A 17504-nucleotide genomic window follows, 5' to 3' on the forward strand; every position below is an offset into this window, starting at 1 on the left:
CTTGCATGCTTTTAGAAACAGCTTTATTTTAGATTTCTGCAGTAAAGAAGAAAACTGAACTGGGAACCTCAGTTCACAGTTAAAACCAGGGGTGCTGAATTTCAGCATGCAGCAGCAGCAAATTTTTCCTGCCAAGCTGTAATCTCTTGATAATAGAAACCCTGACGCATAACCTTAACTACAGCTTTGCAATGGCATTATCATCACATTGATAAACATGCCATCTGAGCTCTGTTAGCCAGAACATAATGGCTTTGTGTATCTTGTCATGGTATTTGTTTCTTGGGATAAAATATGGGACCTGCAAGTAACACATATGCAAACATTAACATGCTTGTTCCTTGTTCTTCCTTGGTTATTTATAGCTCCCTGTTTACACGTTGTAGCAGGATACTGCAGAATCTAATACATTTCATTGGGGAAGCTCAAATTATAAAGTGGTATTGGGAGATCTTGTGTTGTGGCTGGTCAATAGCCATGGTAACCACTTCATAAAATGTAGTGGTGTTGTCTGTCAACACTGACTGACCTAGCAAGCCATGGGATTTCCTGGTGCTACTTCACAGCAGTAATTATCCATAGCATTTTTTTAAATTGTGTTACAGTTTGTCTTCAGTGAACAGTACAAACAGTAATGCTGACAGAATTCTGTCATAAATGATGTTTTAAACATAAGTAGTAAAATTGAAATGTTTATCTTAAAAATCCGAATTCTGTACTTGTAAAAAATCAAACCATTGTGCTCTAGAGCCACTTCCACTTCTTAGCAAAACTTTTCTCGTGCATCCAAAGGTTTAAGCCTCATTGTTCTACCAGCCCTGTATTGTAAGACTATTTTAATTCAGCAGCTGTCATTTTCACATGCCTTCTGTGAGCAGTGCAACATCTCCTGCACCATTAAAATGCAGACATAGAATTTGTTACGTGTCATTTGTGCAGAGCAGAGAAAATTTAAACTGTGTTATGCAGTCTGTTTTATGAGACGCTGGAGAGCAACAGGTCACTTCTGATTTGGTGTGCAACTATTTAGTTCTTTTATATTTAAAAACATTTAGAGGTCTCTGTGGTGCTTGACTTGGAGAAAAGAAGTAGCTGTTCTTGCTGTAAGCTAAGGGAGAACTGAACATGATGCCTGAGTTAATGGAAGACTAGAATAGGAAGGAAAATCTGAAAAAGAAAATGTTTTAAAAAACCTTGATCATTTTGTTAAGCTTTAGAATTTCTAAGTTTCTGAAACTAATTTTTGTGTGCTTTGTTGTTCTCTGTGTATCAAGTGGCTCTCTCTTGCCTTTCAATAGAGGCACACAACTATTTTATAGTTGGATATCTTGCACTGCCTCAATGGCCTACTGATAATTCTGTATGACACCAGTAAAGGTGACGGCATAATTGGCCAAAATTTCAGAATGCCAGAAGGATATTCATATTTGGAAATTTGGAACAGTATTTCAAGCTCCCTCTAATTCTGTTATTCATATAGGCTGTTTGCTAGGCTTACATTCCCAGTAGGGATTTTTAACATCTCCTGAGTTCAAAGGAAAACAGTTTGTCATAGGCTTTTTTAATACCGAGTTGAATCACAGCACAACACATGTAAAATAGTTTGTTTAAAGGAATCTTAAAAAAATAAATAAAATGGTCCCCTGAGAATTCAGATACACCCTAGTCAGCCTTTGGCAAAATGAGGAACAGGGAATCAAGGCTTTTCATGCAGCGGACCAGATTGCTCTCTCATATTTCCTTGTGCTTTTTCATCCATGGTTGGAGTGTTCCAGCTCTGGCTTCTTCTTATTCCCCTACAGCTTTTTGTCACCGTTTCCTATGTATGCTCTGGTAACTGATGCTGCAAAAGCATCGTACGTCTGATACAGTCCACGAGGCAGTGATGTCAAAGCCAGGAACTGAGCTGCATCGTTTAGAATCCGAGTTCCCTTTGGATTGCCTGTTTTTAAATGTTTCTCGATCTAGTTGATTTTCATTCTTTGTGATAAGCTGCAGACAGGAATTATATTGCTCTTTGGGATGTTGGGAGCAGTATGAGGGCTCGGTTGTTTGCCTAGTTGCTGCTGCCATCTTTTCTTGCCCAGAAGCACAAACCAGAAGAGGTATGCGTATGGTGCCAGGGGTGATTGTCCTCCCCCTCAATGTATTGAAAATTCCTTGCCGTTCACATGGTAAAAAGTGAGAAGTATGCGCGTGCATTAGTGACCAGTTACACGTTGTAGGCAGTCTTGGTATCTTGCTCTGTAGATATTTGTGTGACTTCCACCTGTGAATGGGGGACTGGTACCTTGGTATTAGTAAAATTTGCCTTGTTCAGGAACCCAAGCACCCCTGTCACTGAACTTCTAAACTCCAGAGTGCTCTGTTTACTGGTTTAAAAGGAGCAGGTGGGTATGAGCAAAACATATACTGGAAGGGACTGTAATCTCAAAGTATATACAACCAGTAGTTGTCTCTGTGCCCCCAGGCATGTTCTTGGAGAACCCTAGCAGTCTTGCTGGTTTTGGGGGTCAGGGTTAGGTAAGGATAGATCCCTGTGGGAGCATATCTGCAAAATAATATACATGAGATTCCAAAGAGACTGCTCACATTCAGCATTGTGGTGGGAGCTTATGAGGTGTACGGAGCACTATTTTAGTAGTGAATTACCCTTTCTGGGATTCCTTATCCACAATATGGAAGCCTCTAATCACCTGCCCACCTCCTTCAAGTAGATGTTTGCAAGAAGCTGTGGTCCAAAATGCATTAAGCCAACTTGAGGTATGTTTCTTTTTAGAGAATTACTAATTCTCATCTCCCCCAGAATGGTAGGGCCCACATGCTCAATATCCCTCATCTTTTTTGCAGGCAGAATTTGGTATTTGCTGGTGTTTATACCTGTATGCTTATTATAGGAAAGGAAAAAGTCCTCAGGACTGGCCCTTCCACAAAGAGGCACTCTGTTTAGTCTTAATCTCCTGGTGTACTGATTCATGGTGGTGAAATGCTGGGGTGTAGGTGAGACTGGTCCCAGAGCTGCAGGCTGAGAGGGATAGCACGCTGCAGTAGATTTACCGAATGAAGGTGCTGGCCCCGGAAAGAGAGGAGGAGGGGAGCGAGCGATGCTTACAGCTGGAGGCTGAAGAGTTATCTTGCGGGGGGGGGGGGGGGGGGGGGAATACTGCAGAGGGGAAACATGAGTGCAAGGGGCAGCTGAAGGGGGGACCGGAGAGTAAAGAAGGGCAGCTGAGGGGTGCGGCAGATGAGAGACAGCAACTGGCAGGGGAGGAAGACGCCACCCCGTTGCAGAGCCCCCGGGGACCGGCGGGCGTTAATCCGGCGGCCGATTTCGCGGGGCTTTCCCGGGGGCGAGGGGCCCGCCGCACGGGGGCCGGGGGGGGTGGGTGGGGGGGGCCGGCGATCCAGGCCGCCTTTTGCGGCGCGCCCCGCGGGCGCCGCGCCGCCCAGCCCCGCCGCGATCACATGCTGGGCGGCCGCGGCCGCCGCCTCCCGCCCGCCCGCCCGGCCCTCCGCGCCGCTCGGCTCGGCTCGGCTCGGCTCCTCCGCTGGTCGCGGCTCCGCTCGCCTCGCCTCGCCTCGCCGCCCGCGCCGCAGCCCCCAGCCTCCCGCCATCGCTCCCTACCTGCGCCTGCACCGCCGCTCCCCCCGCGGCCGCAGCCGGGCCCCGCCGTGCGCGGCCCCGGCCCCGCCGGGCGGCTGCAGGGCGAGAGGAGGAAGTGTCTCGGCGTGGCAAGCGATCGCGGACCGCTGCGAGCCGCCGAGGGGGAGCGGCAGCGGCGGCTCCGCTGTCGTCTGGCGGAGGGCTTTCTCGGGAAGCCGCTTGCTGGTATTCCTCCGAAAATCGGGAAGGGTGAATCCGGAGGGTTGGCGTCTGCGAGGACTCTTTAACCCCTGCAACGCCTTCTCTGGAGAGTCACTTTCCTCCCCTGAAAATCAGCGTTGCGTATTTTCTTTCGCCTGCTGCTTCTTAGTTGAAAAACAGACTTCGAAAGAGACGTGCAGCAGAATACTTCGGTCGTTTTGGAAAAGAACTGACTGTGGTACTGACTTTTTTTAAGCTTCAAATGTTGGAAGTTTGACGTGGAAGGGAATGTGGTTTGAATTTTTCGGTATCTTTTCAAAGCCTTTTTTCCCCTGTCTGTTTTCAGTTGCTGTGTAGGTATACGTTTTCTTCTGTCGACAGTCCTTAAGCTAAGAACATTGTTTGGGTGTTGTGCTGATTAACAAGATTTCTTTTTTTTTTTTTTTGGCCCCCCCCCCCCCCCCCCCCCCCCCCCCTTCTGCTGACATACTATTTTTGTTATCTTTTATCACAGAAACGTTTTATTAAGGGGTTGAGGCAGTACGGCAAGAACTTCTTCAGGATCCGAAAGGAGTTGCTTCCAAATAAGGAGACTGTAAGTACATTTGGACTTTATGTAATTTGCTTTTTCTGTTGTTGCTTCAGTGTTTGATGTTGCGAAACTATTTCCTTTTCACCCTGAACTGAATTCTCTTCAGATAAATGGAAGAGAAATCTACGGCCAGAAAAGGTAGCTGTAATTTTTAGTGCAGTTTTTAGGTTTTACTGTGTGAAAGATGTTACATAAAATAGTCATCGTTGCTGGACAGAGTTGCTAAGGTTGGATGAAGTGTATTTATGGAGACCAAATCTAATTTTAAATTCTGACATTATGATGGGATAATACATTTATGTCACCCAGTTGGGCTCAAATGGCAGTGGGTAATTAAAGAAAGCCTAAAACAAAATCTAATTGAATCTGGAAGACTGAGGTATGTGCCTGCTCCTACGACCTGCAGAATTCAGTTGTTGTGTTTAACTCTTCACGTTCCTGAAACATGTGGACAGCAAGTGTGTAACTTCAGTTTCTGAACTGATCTGGGGCTTGTTACTCTACTGAACTTCATAAAGCTTACACAACTGTCTTTCTGCTGGAAATCCTGGTGAGTGCCTAGAAAGAAGGTGGACAGGGAGGAGCGGTTGACGACTTCAAAGGAAAGAGGGTTTGGGAAGCCTTGGGAATCTAGTTACTTTTCCATTAGTCCTAATTGCCAAGCTTCTCTAGAAGCTTCGGTTTCTGTTCTGCAGGTGTCATTTAACTGCTGGGAGGGTGGTTTTGGAAAGCGGTTTTCATATTTGTTCGGAATTTAGAAGGGAGATAACTGAGTGAAAATTGAGTTAGGCTATTTTCTAGCAATGTGTTAATTGGAAAATATTTATTTAAAGTACAACTGGTTGTTTAGACTTTTGTGCGTGTGGAATTTGGATGTTCAATGGGGAAGAACGTTACTATAAAAATATTTTAAAACCTATCACTTAGTGTAGGATGTTTCCATTCTCTTCTGAGGTGTTCTTGTGAGACGATGCTGTGATATCACAGTCTTTCATTGGTAAACAGTTAGTAACACCATGTAAGTCAAATAGAAAGGGGAGGACGAAATGATTCCTGGAGTGCCTCAGTTGGTGTATATGTTCACTGGCTCTCCCATTGAGAATGATGGGAAAACTTAATTACCGATCAAGCGTAGGTAGACTTTGCTTTAGTATTCTGTTGGATTTTGAGGCGTGAAGGCCCAGTGTTGGAAAGATGACAGCTTAGAAGGAATGCTGAAATAGTATGCTTCTTAGCAACATCTAACAAATCCAGCGCATAGCTTAAGCAGTCCTTTCCTCTTTTCTTTAGAATATCTCCTAGGAATGTATTTAGAACAAATTGGTGTTTACTTTAGAAATGAATTCTGCTGATGGTAAAGTTACTGAGAGGCAAAAGTAGTCTTCTGCAGTTTGAATTACAGCAACTATGAATTACGCTTTTAAATACAAAATTTGTCTCTTTGTGATAGAGAAAAACAGTTTGCAGGAGAAAGGAAAAGAAAAACTAAAGAACTGAGAGTTGGGGGCAGGTGTCTGACCCTGTTTGTACTCCTTGAGTTCTACGTTTGAACTTGGGTATCAGGCCTAAGGCTTTTTGTCAAAGTTTTGCAAGTTTGCAAGCGGTGGGAAACTTTATATAAGCTATCATTTTTCCAAGTGTTACATTTTTGTTTCATTAGGTCTAAATTTTTCGTATAGAGAAGACTAAATACTGATTTTGAGCAACTGGGAAGCAGCGTGTTGATGGTTTTGAGCAGGCTTTTTTAGCCCCTAGTGGTAACTGATCTACAAATAACCTTTGACCTACAACGGATTGTTTAATCTCTGTTTCCTATTTTTGCCCACCGGTCTCACTTCTGCTTTCTTTTAATTCCCAATCTTTTTCAGACAAAATTTACAGCAGTTTTGCTATAGTAAGACATGCAGAATAAAGGCTGCCATAAATAATATTTGACTATCCAGTTTTGCTTTTCCTCCTTAAAGTGGAATAATGACTAATGTAAATTACAAGGCTGTGGAATTAATTTGTCTGTATTTTTTCATCAGCAGAATAATTTCAGATACTTTGCCTGCCATTTTTCTGTTGCAGTCTGAAGTAACCCTCTAGCAATTCCAGAAACACTAGAAAAAAGGCCTTGTTTTCCTGTTTAGCCACCATATTAACATGAGATGAAACTCTAAAAATTATTATATGGACGCAAAAGCACTACTCCCAAGTTCTGCGAAAGCTACTTGAAAATGAGTCAGGGCATTCTTGAAGTGACTTGCCCTGAATGGAAACCAGGCTATAGGTCAATACATCCTGCACATCTCTAATTTATTGGAGTTTACCTTACCAGTCACTGAAGCCTGTGGGGAGGGGAGCCAGGGGTTTTGCCTCTGTGCAAAACCCACTTAAAGTTAAATCTCCTTATTATCATGCTTCTTGTATAATGCGTGCCTTTTCTAGACAAATATTTGTGCTGCTTTCACTGGGGGAGAACTCTTCTAATACCGCCTTAAGCCCTGCGATTGGAACATTGCACTAGTGGAAGATAAGTAATACAATAGAAATACAAAATTATTGTAGAGACTAGGCCTATTTTATATTAAATCAAGCTGCTGCTACTGTACACAAAGTCAGAATACAGAGGTGAATATGACATTGTATTTCTCTTATAATCTTGGAAGGTGTAAAGCGGCCATGGTGAGAGATGAGAATTAGGCCATACTGTACTAAGTTTTCACAAGTGTGTTAAGGAATGTCCTATTTGAGTTGTCCTTTTGCTATTTTTTTCTCTCTACAGTTAATGTACCGTATCTTCTAAGAAAACCCTGTATTTGTCAATGTGTGTTTTAACCAGTTTACCATCGTTTTTCAACATTTTTTTCAATTGTTTCTTCTAAAGGAATAACCAGCAAGAAAAAAATCATTATGAAAGAAAATATTTGCCGCCTGTCAAAGCTGTGTGTTTGTTTAGGTCTTCACTCTTCCAGTTTATTTCAAATTTCCAGTTTATTTCAAAGTTTATGTCCAAGAGGGGTTCCCAGTGGGCATGAGTGTGAATAGCTGTAGCATCCTCTTCAAGCTTTTGTAAGCAAGACACAGGAACTAAAATCAGCTCTTACCTGAGCTGGCCCTCTGCTGAAATGGGAATGCTGAAACAGATCAAGGAAAGCCATTAGTTTTAAGGCTGGATCAGTAAGTGTTAACCTTGTGATACTCTGGGGGAAAAGTGCCTCCATGTAGATGAGCTTAAATAAAACTTCTGAAACTTCCTTGGGTTTCCATTGAACTCTGTCTTAAATACATCTTCTCCTCTGTTCCCATGTATCTTTCTTCCTTTCCCCTTTCTCCTGAATAGTTTTCTCTTAGTTATAGTTGCAGTTGGATGGCACAGTTGAAGTATCCTACTCTCATTTGGTTCGTGCTTAGCAGCACTTTTGATTCTTCTACATGGTAAGCCGGGAAATAAATTTTGGAGGCGCCTATGCGACATGAACAGTTTTCATTAATAACTTTCATTTAGATTCGTATGTTGTGAGAATGCAAGGTATGCAGCTGGCAACAAGTCTTCTTAAGTATCTGATTTGGCTTTAAATGTGATATTCCCCCCCTGTTGGGGGGGGGGGGGGGGGAAGTTTTAATTTGCTAAAACTTCGTGATAATACGGGATTTTGAAAGTATTTAAAATTCTCCTGCTCTGAATTCTTTAGGTGATTACACTGAGCTACTTGAATTCGAGAGTTTCAGAAGCACCAGCATTGTGATAGGCCTGAGATAAATGTACTTAAGTGCCTACAGGGTCAGGGATTGACTTATTTTGTTCTTGTAAATAGCTTAACTCTGTGTTAGTGGCATGCAAAAGGTAAATAGAAACATGGAATGAATGTGAGCTTGTGCAGAGCCATAATGTCCAGTCAGAACAGGAGGAGGAGGAGGACGCCAAGTTGTGGTGTCAGCTTGCTCAGATTTAGAGCTGGGTCCTGTTCCACCCAGCCTACCCTTGCGCTGGTCACTCAGAAACACTTCTGTAGGCTTCAGTTAGGGTGCAGTTTCAGTTTGCCTGAACTATTTAAGGCCGTGGTCCCAGAAGAACAGATCTGTTTTCCTCTGGCTGGAGTTCCTGCAGCCTGCTTTATGTCAGATGCGTAGTGTGACCAGCAGAACTCAAACATCTTATGCCGGTTAGCTGGCCACTAGAAACGGAGGGGCATGTATGTGATTGTCCCTTTGGCAGCCTTACATAGGTTTAAGAATAATACCATGTTACATCATTAGATAGCCATGGCATGTGCTGCAATTGAATCGAGGTTTTGGAAACACTGTGTCTTTCATGGGAATAGGCCCAACTACTTTTGACCTCTTTTACCTATTCTTAAAACTGGGGATGACACCTATCTGAACGTTTTGAGGGTCTCGAATGACTCCTGCATTCTTCAGGGAAGGTTTATGGTACAGTGACTGTGGCCGTGGTCTCATTGTCTGCTTGTCTTTTTTCTGGCAGGCTGGAGCTCCTTAGTGAGCCTTGTAGAGCTGCTTGCTTAGTAAGAAGTCCAAAAAGAGGACAGTGAATCTTTATGGAGGCATGCAGACTTTGGTCTAGTTTTGTTTTGAATTTCCCTATTGAGCACATAGGTATCTTTGGTGTGTGTGATTGTTTGTTTGTTTGGGTTTTTTTGTTTGGCTGCTTAGCAAGAGGTGACAGGGTGCAATCGAAAGGTCTTGCCTCTGGGTGGATGCTTCTGTATTTAGCTTTAAAACACTGTGTAAATAGAAGTCATGAATATCAACTGTTTTCCTTAGATCAAAATACCTGCAATGTGCTGTATTTATGCGCCTAAGAACTATATATGCATCACTTTCTTCTTTAGGGAAAATATTCTCTCTTCCGATAGTAAAATCCTTCTCTCCAAATGAAATGCTGTTGGGATTTATCTCAGAGACTAAATAAGCTGTGCTCTGTTAATGTTAGGAGACAAAATGAGTGCAATGTGAGCTTTCAGCATAAACTTCGGTTTAATTTTAGATTGGGGTTTAGATAAACAATTTAATTCTTGCCTCATTAATGCTTAATCTTGTGTTACATAATATACAATATTGGCTTCCTGAGTAGCTCTTAAATATAGTGCAAATGTGTGGTAGCTGAAAGGTCACTGCAGCTGCCATATGTGCAGGCTGGCAAGGTGTTTGTCCTCTCTGAGGACAGACTGTATGCTGTTCATGTCAACAAACAGCCTTGGTAATATTTGTGCAAAATTCTCATGAGCGTACGAAAGGTAAAGATTCTCCCTCGACGTCATTGTTCAAATAGCAGTTTTCCTTTGATCAAAAGAGGGGGATAATTAGGTGAATGTATTTTGGTCTGTTAGTGTAAAGTGATATGTTAGCCTTACATCAGCTTTTTGATATTTGCATTTAGTGGTATAACTTATTTGTACCAGTAGCTGAGTTTGTGTCTGTGGCATGGGCGTTATCACTGTTCTCCTTTCCCAAAGGAAATATATTTTATTTGATGGTATATTCCCCTAATGATAGGGTATTAATACATTGCATAGTCAAGGCATCTTATTTCCTGACGTGTCTTTGCTGCAGGAGGCTTCAGAAAGGGACAAGCTATGTAAGCCTTTTCTGTTTGAAAGCTGAACCTTTTTCCTTAATAACTTGTTCTAGCCTAGATGCAGTCAGAGCTGAAATTTTCCATTAGAGTTTGAAGCGACTGCCAACATAAACAGCCACTGCTTCTTTTCATTTCATCTCTGCTCACTGCTGCTAGTGCTTCCATTGCATGGATATTACAGTTGGAGGGTTTTGTTCTTGCTAAAACAGGGACTATAGGCTTCGCATTTTAAAAATGATAGCCTAAGACTTTTTTCTTTAGTCATAGCAGATATCCTACTGGGCTTCAGTCCATTGTGAAAAATGGGCAGAGGCATCAGTTAGTTGCTTTTCCTGTGTAAGTGAAACCATTGATTCATTTGCATAGCAAACTCGTCGGTAGGGAGCATGTTGCCTTTTTTTGTGTGTGTGTGTGTGTGTGTGTGTTGTTTTGAGTGTGGCTATCTTAGCTGATTGGGAGAGAACGCTATGTTAATATGTTTGGCTTTAAGGTAAAGCACTGTACTGAGGAGGCATACAGTAATTCAGTTCACGCTTCTCACCAGGAGCAGAATAAGTAAGCCAAAGAATTTAATGAAATGCTGAGCTCATAAGAGCTGAGCTCAGATGGAAATATTCCTAAATTTAAGTGGCACTGAGCTGAATGCTGTTTACAAAGACCAGGTCATCTGTAAGGGGTGTTCAGTATATGTGTTCACTGTGATTTGGCTTGTTTTTAAAAGTTTAACTGTTAAACCTATTGCAAATGTCATCATTTTATTGGCTAATAAAACAGAAGGTTTGGAACGGTCTTTAAAGAGACATAAAGGTTTAACTCTAGTATACACCGTGTCATCTTCATCTCTAAAACTGATTTCAAGTCTTACAGGTGAGTAGAGCTGCTGACTCTATACTTTATTGGACAAGCTTGTGCCACAGTTCCAGCTTCATGGTTTATATACCATGCGTGTTCCTTTTGTTTCAGTTTCTTGAGTTTCTTCTTTTGACTGAAAATATCCTGAAGGTATATATTGCTTATCTCTTAAATCCTTGCTCTGTGAACTGCCTTTTTACATTGATTGTTCACTTTCAGGGCCCAGTGCCACTAGTGTGTGGTCGTCCGATTAATGACTGTGGTTACATCTTCCAAAGACCAAAATACTCTTTCGCATACCTGTGTGTCTCGATTTCAGCTGAAGCAAGTAAAACCAAAGAAAAAGGACCTAATGTGCTTTGGTTTTATTTGTTTTAAATCTCTTAAGAGACTAAGATAATTCATTTTCAATTGTATTATTTTACTTTTGTATTCTAAAGGTAATTTACAGTGGCATCAGCTCAAAAACTGGGCTGCTCATTAGAGTTTCTTGCTAAAAAACCTTTGTAGGTGAAGAGCATAAAACCAGGTGTATTCACTGTGCCAACTGGACTCTAGAATTGCATTTAGCATAGGTAATAAATCAACTCTGCACTCTGGGTTTTTTTTATTATTTTACATTACAAGATTGAAATTCATTGTTTATTTTTCTCTGAAGGTTTAGAGGTAGGTAGGGGTAAAATATTGTTGCAAGCAAAAGAGGGCCATTAGGCAATTGCATTGAGTTCTGTCAGAGAGCCAAAAAGGACAATTTCTGCTTTGTAGTGAAAGGTATGTAGTTGAAGAACTAAGCCAAGATTATTTGGGAAATTGATGCAATATTGTCTGAGTCTTCCTCAACAACTGAGAGAACACAATGCTTCTGTGACTCCTCATAGTTCTGTTACGCTGTATTTTCCTTACCTTATGTTTATAATTCACCATCATATGGCATTTTGTTTTGTTTATTTTCTTATTGTGAATTCTCTTTTTTTGCATCTATGCTGAAAGGGTATGCGTGACTCTGGTTAAAGTATTTTTGTTGGTCAGCAGCTGTGTACTTTTCTGTATTTTTCTTTCCCTGTGAGAAAAAAATACTACCTTTTCTTCTTTTTCAGCAGTTGTCAGATTGTATCAAATACTCAGACATCAATCCTAAGGTCCTGTGAATCTCAGGTACATAAAATAGGTATCTATTTGAGAATTTGTGCAGTTCATTTTCACGGTTGAGTCTCTTATCCCGGCAAGATTCTCTTCCATGGATGCTGTGCACCAAACCCTTCATGTTGTTTGTTTCCCATCCAGTTAGCGACTGAAGATATGCTTTAAAACTTGAAGATGGCTTTCAGAAAGGCAAAAATAAAAGTTGTATAAGCAACAGTGACGTTTGTGGGACATCTTGTCTTAGAACAGTGCTGATGTTATAAAATGTGGGTAACTCCTTGAATGAATTAATCTCTGTAATCCTGCCTGGTGTCTGATTTTTGAAATGGCTTAATAGAGGAATATTCTCCACGTAATCCTCTCTGTGGTACTAACTCACAGACCCACAACTGATATCTAAGGATCTCATGATCTTTAATTGTAGACTTAATGTACAGTACTGTTGGGTGTGGAATTGAAGTTTTTACAAGTTAAAGAGCTGAGTCAGAAGCAAACCTAGTGACTTGCTCAGGGCAACCAAAAACGTCTGTGGCAAAGCAGGAAGATAAGCTTTGATGTCCTTTATAATAGTTGCATTGATGTAAAAGTGGTGTTGCACAAATCTCATCCTACAAGTACTTGATTTAATCTATGAAAGACATACATGAGTCAATGGCTTTGTTTTATGGCAAGTTAAGGACTTCTGTTAGGCATGAACATGGCATTCTACGATGGTGGTGTCTGTTTGGGGGGGAACGGGATGGGACCAAAGGAGACAACACAATGCGAGTCTCTTTGGACAAGCAACATATCAGTGCTGAATATATGCTTCAGATGGTGTCTACCTGGTGCTGGTTAGTCCCTCTTTCTTATCTATGCAGCGGGAATGCTAACTTTTAAAAATTCCTCTATGGAGCAGACAAAGGAATTATTTTTTGAAAGGGAGGGAGATGTGGAGACAAGTGGTTTGGTTGGCAAGTGGCGAGTTTTATGGCAATTGCTCAAGTCTGAGATACTGAAAAACAAACTGCAGTGAAACTCAAGCACCTAATTCAACTTCTGTGTTTAAACTTGATGTTTATGACCTATATGTAATTGGTTATTTGATTGTGTGTGTGTGTATTTGGGCCAAATTTTATCCTTAGTTATCCGCTGGAGGCCAGCGCAGACTGCTCACAGACAGTTTTTGCCAGACTGGTGGCTTGCTTACATTTGAGGCTATCTGCTACTTGATTTTCTCCTCCTCAGCACCCCCACTGCTTTCTTATCCTAGTCAGGGATAATAAAGATTAATTATAAATGTAGCATGAAGGGGGGGGGGCGGAATGGAGCAGGGGCAGCTAGATTGTAGCTAACATAACTGAGGATGTTATCTGAGTGTTGTCCCAAGTGGTGCCATTTCATGTGTGTATTTACAGTGTGTGAGAGAGAGATTACAATTTCAAAAGGTATTGCAGCGGTTTTCTTTGAATTTTCAAGTTCAAGAAGTAAATAAATATGAACAGCTTTGACCTGTTGAGAGAGTCATGTTACAGGAGAGTCAGGGTGATCTGGAGTGCTTAGTAGTGCAAAGCAGTTTTCAGTTCCTTAATGCAGACATTAATAAAACTGTTGTCCAGGTTGTGTGGGGTTCACTAGAGTGAGCCATTTGAGGGCAAAAGATTGTGCACCAGGAAAAAAAAAATCGTCTGTTGGCAGAGAGTAAACTGTACTTTTAATGTGTCTTGCCTGCCACGCTGAGCATGAAATTAACTTTCTTCTTATACAACAGATCATTGGCCTTAATCGTTGCTTCCTGCCCCAGATGGCACCGTAAGAACGGTATCTACAGTGTTCTTTTGGCATAGAATCAGCCCCCAAATACATTATTCAGTCCTAAATATCCTGTAATACGCTGCTATAACTGTTCTGTGAGAACAAGACAATAACAACTTCAGTAGACAGATGCACTCATTTTGTCATTTTTGTTTCGAACCAGCTGTAAAAAAGAAGCAGTGCTTGATTACTGTGTTTTTTTGTTGTTGGGGTTTTTTTCTTGCCAGGGAAAACTCCCAGGAATTACACAGATTGTGGAATAAACTGAGAACGGGGAGTTAAGAATAGTGGCTTTTGTTTAAAGGGGCTGTGCCATAGGGGAAACTAAGGCAGTTTGTGGATATAACAGGCTCTGTAAGCTTTGTACTTAAGAAACATTTAACATCACAAGCTGAAATCTGCTACATTTGCTTTTGTTTTGTTTCCCCTTTCTATTTTGTATCTGAAAGAAAAATGCTTAGGAGTATGATAGAATTCAGATTCTCAGGACATAAAAATGCTAATGATTACTTACAGGTGATGGTGGTGGGTAAACATCTACTGCTTTTACCACAGCAGCACATAAGGGAAGAGGCCTGTTCCGCAAGGCGTTCAGTTGGTAGGAGGAAGGCTGCAAATCTGAACCGTGGCCCTGTATACATGTGTATGATGGTGGATTTATAGCGGGGGATTCCTTTCCCTGCCAAGAGGTAGAATGCATTTTCAGGCACCTTAATGTCTTTTGGTATGTGGAAAACAAAGATAATGAAGATGTGAGCCATGCGAAATGCTTAGGCTTTGGGTTTCCCCTTCCTGCTTGTGAGTAGTAAGTATCGTGCAAGACTGGGGTCCACCATTTGTGCTGTTTGTGCATTTTGCTTGGAGTAAAAGGGGCTCCCTCTGCTGACGGTGCCTCTGACATTGTCCCAGGTAGAACTACATTCTTATGCTGCAGTGTCACTCGTTCTGCAGTAAAGAAATTCAACACACTGCTCCACTTCTTGCTTTTAGTCTAGTTAAGAAGGTACAGGCAGTGTTGCATCAAACATTGAGTAATAAAGCAGGTTCCACAGATTGCTTTTTCCATCCCTTATTTTTTAAATGTTAACGGGTGTGTGTCCTTCTGATTTAGATCTTTCAAGATTAAATTTTTCAGTTCTTTTCTTTGTAAACATGAACTTAGAAACTTTCTCTTTTGGGGAGATAGAAACAAAAGAGATGGTTCCTAAGTAATTGCTGTATTTAAGAACTTGGAGGCTTAAGAAATAGACAAAGTGTTATGAGATTAATGACAAAATCAAAAATGCTGACAGTACTCATGGTTGGGAAATCCTTATTGGCTCTGGTCATCTGGTATGTAGAAAATTGGCAGGGAATATTGTTTCTTTTTATGCTACCAAACTCCTGTACAGCAGTGAGAAATCTGGCATTAAAAAGGTGCTGATAAGTGCTTTTATTGCCATGGTGAAAGAGATTGTTCCTGTTGGGTGGAACAGTTGAGTTGATTCCTCTCCTTCCCCTCCCCCTAAAGTACTTTCTGTGCTCCCTTTTCCCTTCCTCCCAATGCCCCTGACACAAACTGAATTATTTTGTACCATGCCTCTAGACCCTAACCTTTAAAGAAAGGGAGAGTACGTTCCAGGTTATAAAACAGCTCTTTCCTCATGCAATTTGAGAAGTCCTCCCCGTTGTTTAATTCTGAGCCTGCTTTGTGCCTGGTGCCTCTTGTTGTGTAAAGCACTAGGACATCCCACAGGAACTCTTGATTTATTTTGCTAACTCTGCCCTTCTCTGTGGTTCAGAAACCTCTAATGATCTGTGAAGCTCCAAGATTTTTGAGTTGAACAGTAGTAGTTTTAAGGACCTCCTCTACTACATGAAAGTCTTAACACTTTCCACATGCTGGGTTTTTGGCCTCATGAAAAGGTGACCTACAAAAACAGTTTGTAAAGCTAGGCATCCTGGGCCAGGGCTTGTTAATGCTATTGTGAAACAGGGGGGGAGAAAAAAAATGTAATGAAAAATCTGGGCTCTTGGCCAGCAAGGAAGATGTGAGACAGTGAACATGTTTCTGTTGCCCTTTGTTACTGTTCAAGTTTGATTAGCTTTGTTTCCAGTAAGCTTAATTACAGTTCTTTTCTTCTTTTTTTTTTTTTTTTAATGGCTATGAAGGGGATCTTTGCCAAAGCTCAAGTCTTTCATTACCTGAATTGCAGTGAGAGGGAACTGGAGAAATGAATCATGCCACCTCCCCATCAAACAAACAAAACAAAACAAAAAACCCCAATGAACACCCCCCACACACCCTCAAAGAAACCCCATTAAACTATAAAACCAACTCTTTTCTCTCTCCTTTCCTTGTTCCTGCAGCCCTATCACTATTACTTTCCATCCGTTGCTTTCCCTTCCCTGAAGCTTCTTTTTAGGCCTTTAGGGTTAAGATTGAATTTAGACAATTGTGCGATGCTAACTGCATTACTTGGATTTATCCTTTCTATTTAGCAATGCAGGATAAGGGAAAGGGATTTTGCCATTCTAAATGCTTGCTTATTTCTAAGAGCCCAAAAGACATGTTTGTTGCCTGTCTGTGTAGGAGAGGGTGTGTCGTGTAAGCCTCGTGACTTCATCAGAGATTGTATGCTTGGTAGCTTGTACAGTAAGTTTTTTTTTTTGCCGGGGCAGTGCTCTTCATGTTTGGTTGCTGTGCTTCACTTCAGCTTGACTGTGAAGCTCATGCATTCTCTGCAATTCTGGTGTCGCACAGGCTACGCTTTCTGCATAGGTTTCCTTTCGTTGTATTAGAGTAATACAGTTGCAATGTATAATGGCTTAAATGCTGGAAGATAATTTACAGAAATAGGTGTTTTTTGGTTTGGACCCTGGTTTTGTTCTGCAGAATTTCATACCTTGCAGATTCAGATGTGATTAAAAATATGTGCCATAAACCTTGCACACTCTGGATGCTTAAAGAGCATATGGGAAAAATGCATTTATCCTAATTCCCACTGTTAAATCAGATCCAGTACGTAGAATAACTCTGTGGGTTGTATAACTGGACTTTTACCTTGTTATGAAGAAGTGACATGGACAAAGGCCTTGCATCTTCAACACGGTGTTAAAGTTGTATTGATTTAACAATTCCAGCTCATGTTCTTATTCTCTGCCATTTGATGTGTGAGATTTTGTTGTTGTTGTTGTTGCCTGGCTTTAGAAGAACATTCTTTTGTTGTGAGCATAAGAGCTTCTAAAAACAATTTGTCTGCTCACTGAGGGCATAGGGCTCTCCTCCCTATCTTTCCCTTACTTATATTTTTTTAAGGTGAGTAATGTTTTTGTTTCGGAGAAATCTGTGTTTCTTAAACTTGTAAGCCTTTCAAAAATGATTCAAATGATTTTCAGCTAAAGGATGAAAAGGAGGAAGCTAAAGTCTTGTTAGATTTGAACAACCAGAGAGTTTTAACCCATAGCTGTCCAAGCTATATTTGGAAATAATGCATATACTTTTAGAAAGCTTCATTTAATAGGTGTGCATCTAGATAGACAAATGGAGGTTGTAAGCTGCTGATTGTGATTTTTATGAATGACCCCACTTGCCCCACTCTTATCCTCTGAATATTTTTCCTTGGAGCATATTAATAGTGCTGCTGAAGACAAATCAATGGGATTGTTAAGTGTTTAAGTGAAAACTGCCCTACCATTTTCCCACCTCATCCAATCACTCTTTTATAGTCCTTATCCCATGTTTACACAACCTCATG

At 41.2% G+C, this 17504-nt stretch overlaps 1 protein-coding gene across 5 annotated transcripts in view; it reads left to right on the forward strand.

The window, feature by feature from the left end:
* Positions 1 to 17504, forward strand: part of RERE (arginine-glutamic acid dipeptide repeats) — a 256830-nt gene that overhangs the window by 195402 nt on the left and 43924 nt on the right. For all 5 annotated transcript variants that reach the window (XM_076356292.1, XM_076356295.1, XM_076356294.1 and 2 more), the window contains one exon: positions 4320 to 4400. In XM_076356292.1, coding sequence (XP_076212407.1) covers positions 4320 to 4400 — 81 coding nt within the window. The remainder of the gene's footprint in view (positions 1 to 4319; positions 4401 to 17504) is intronic.

Source organism: Aptenodytes patagonicus, chromosome 19 (assembly GCF_965638725.1).
Source record: "Aptenodytes patagonicus chromosome 19, bAptPat1.pri.cur, whole genome shotgun sequence".
NCBI lineage: Eukaryota > Metazoa > Chordata > Aves > Sphenisciformes > Spheniscidae > Aptenodytes > Aptenodytes patagonicus.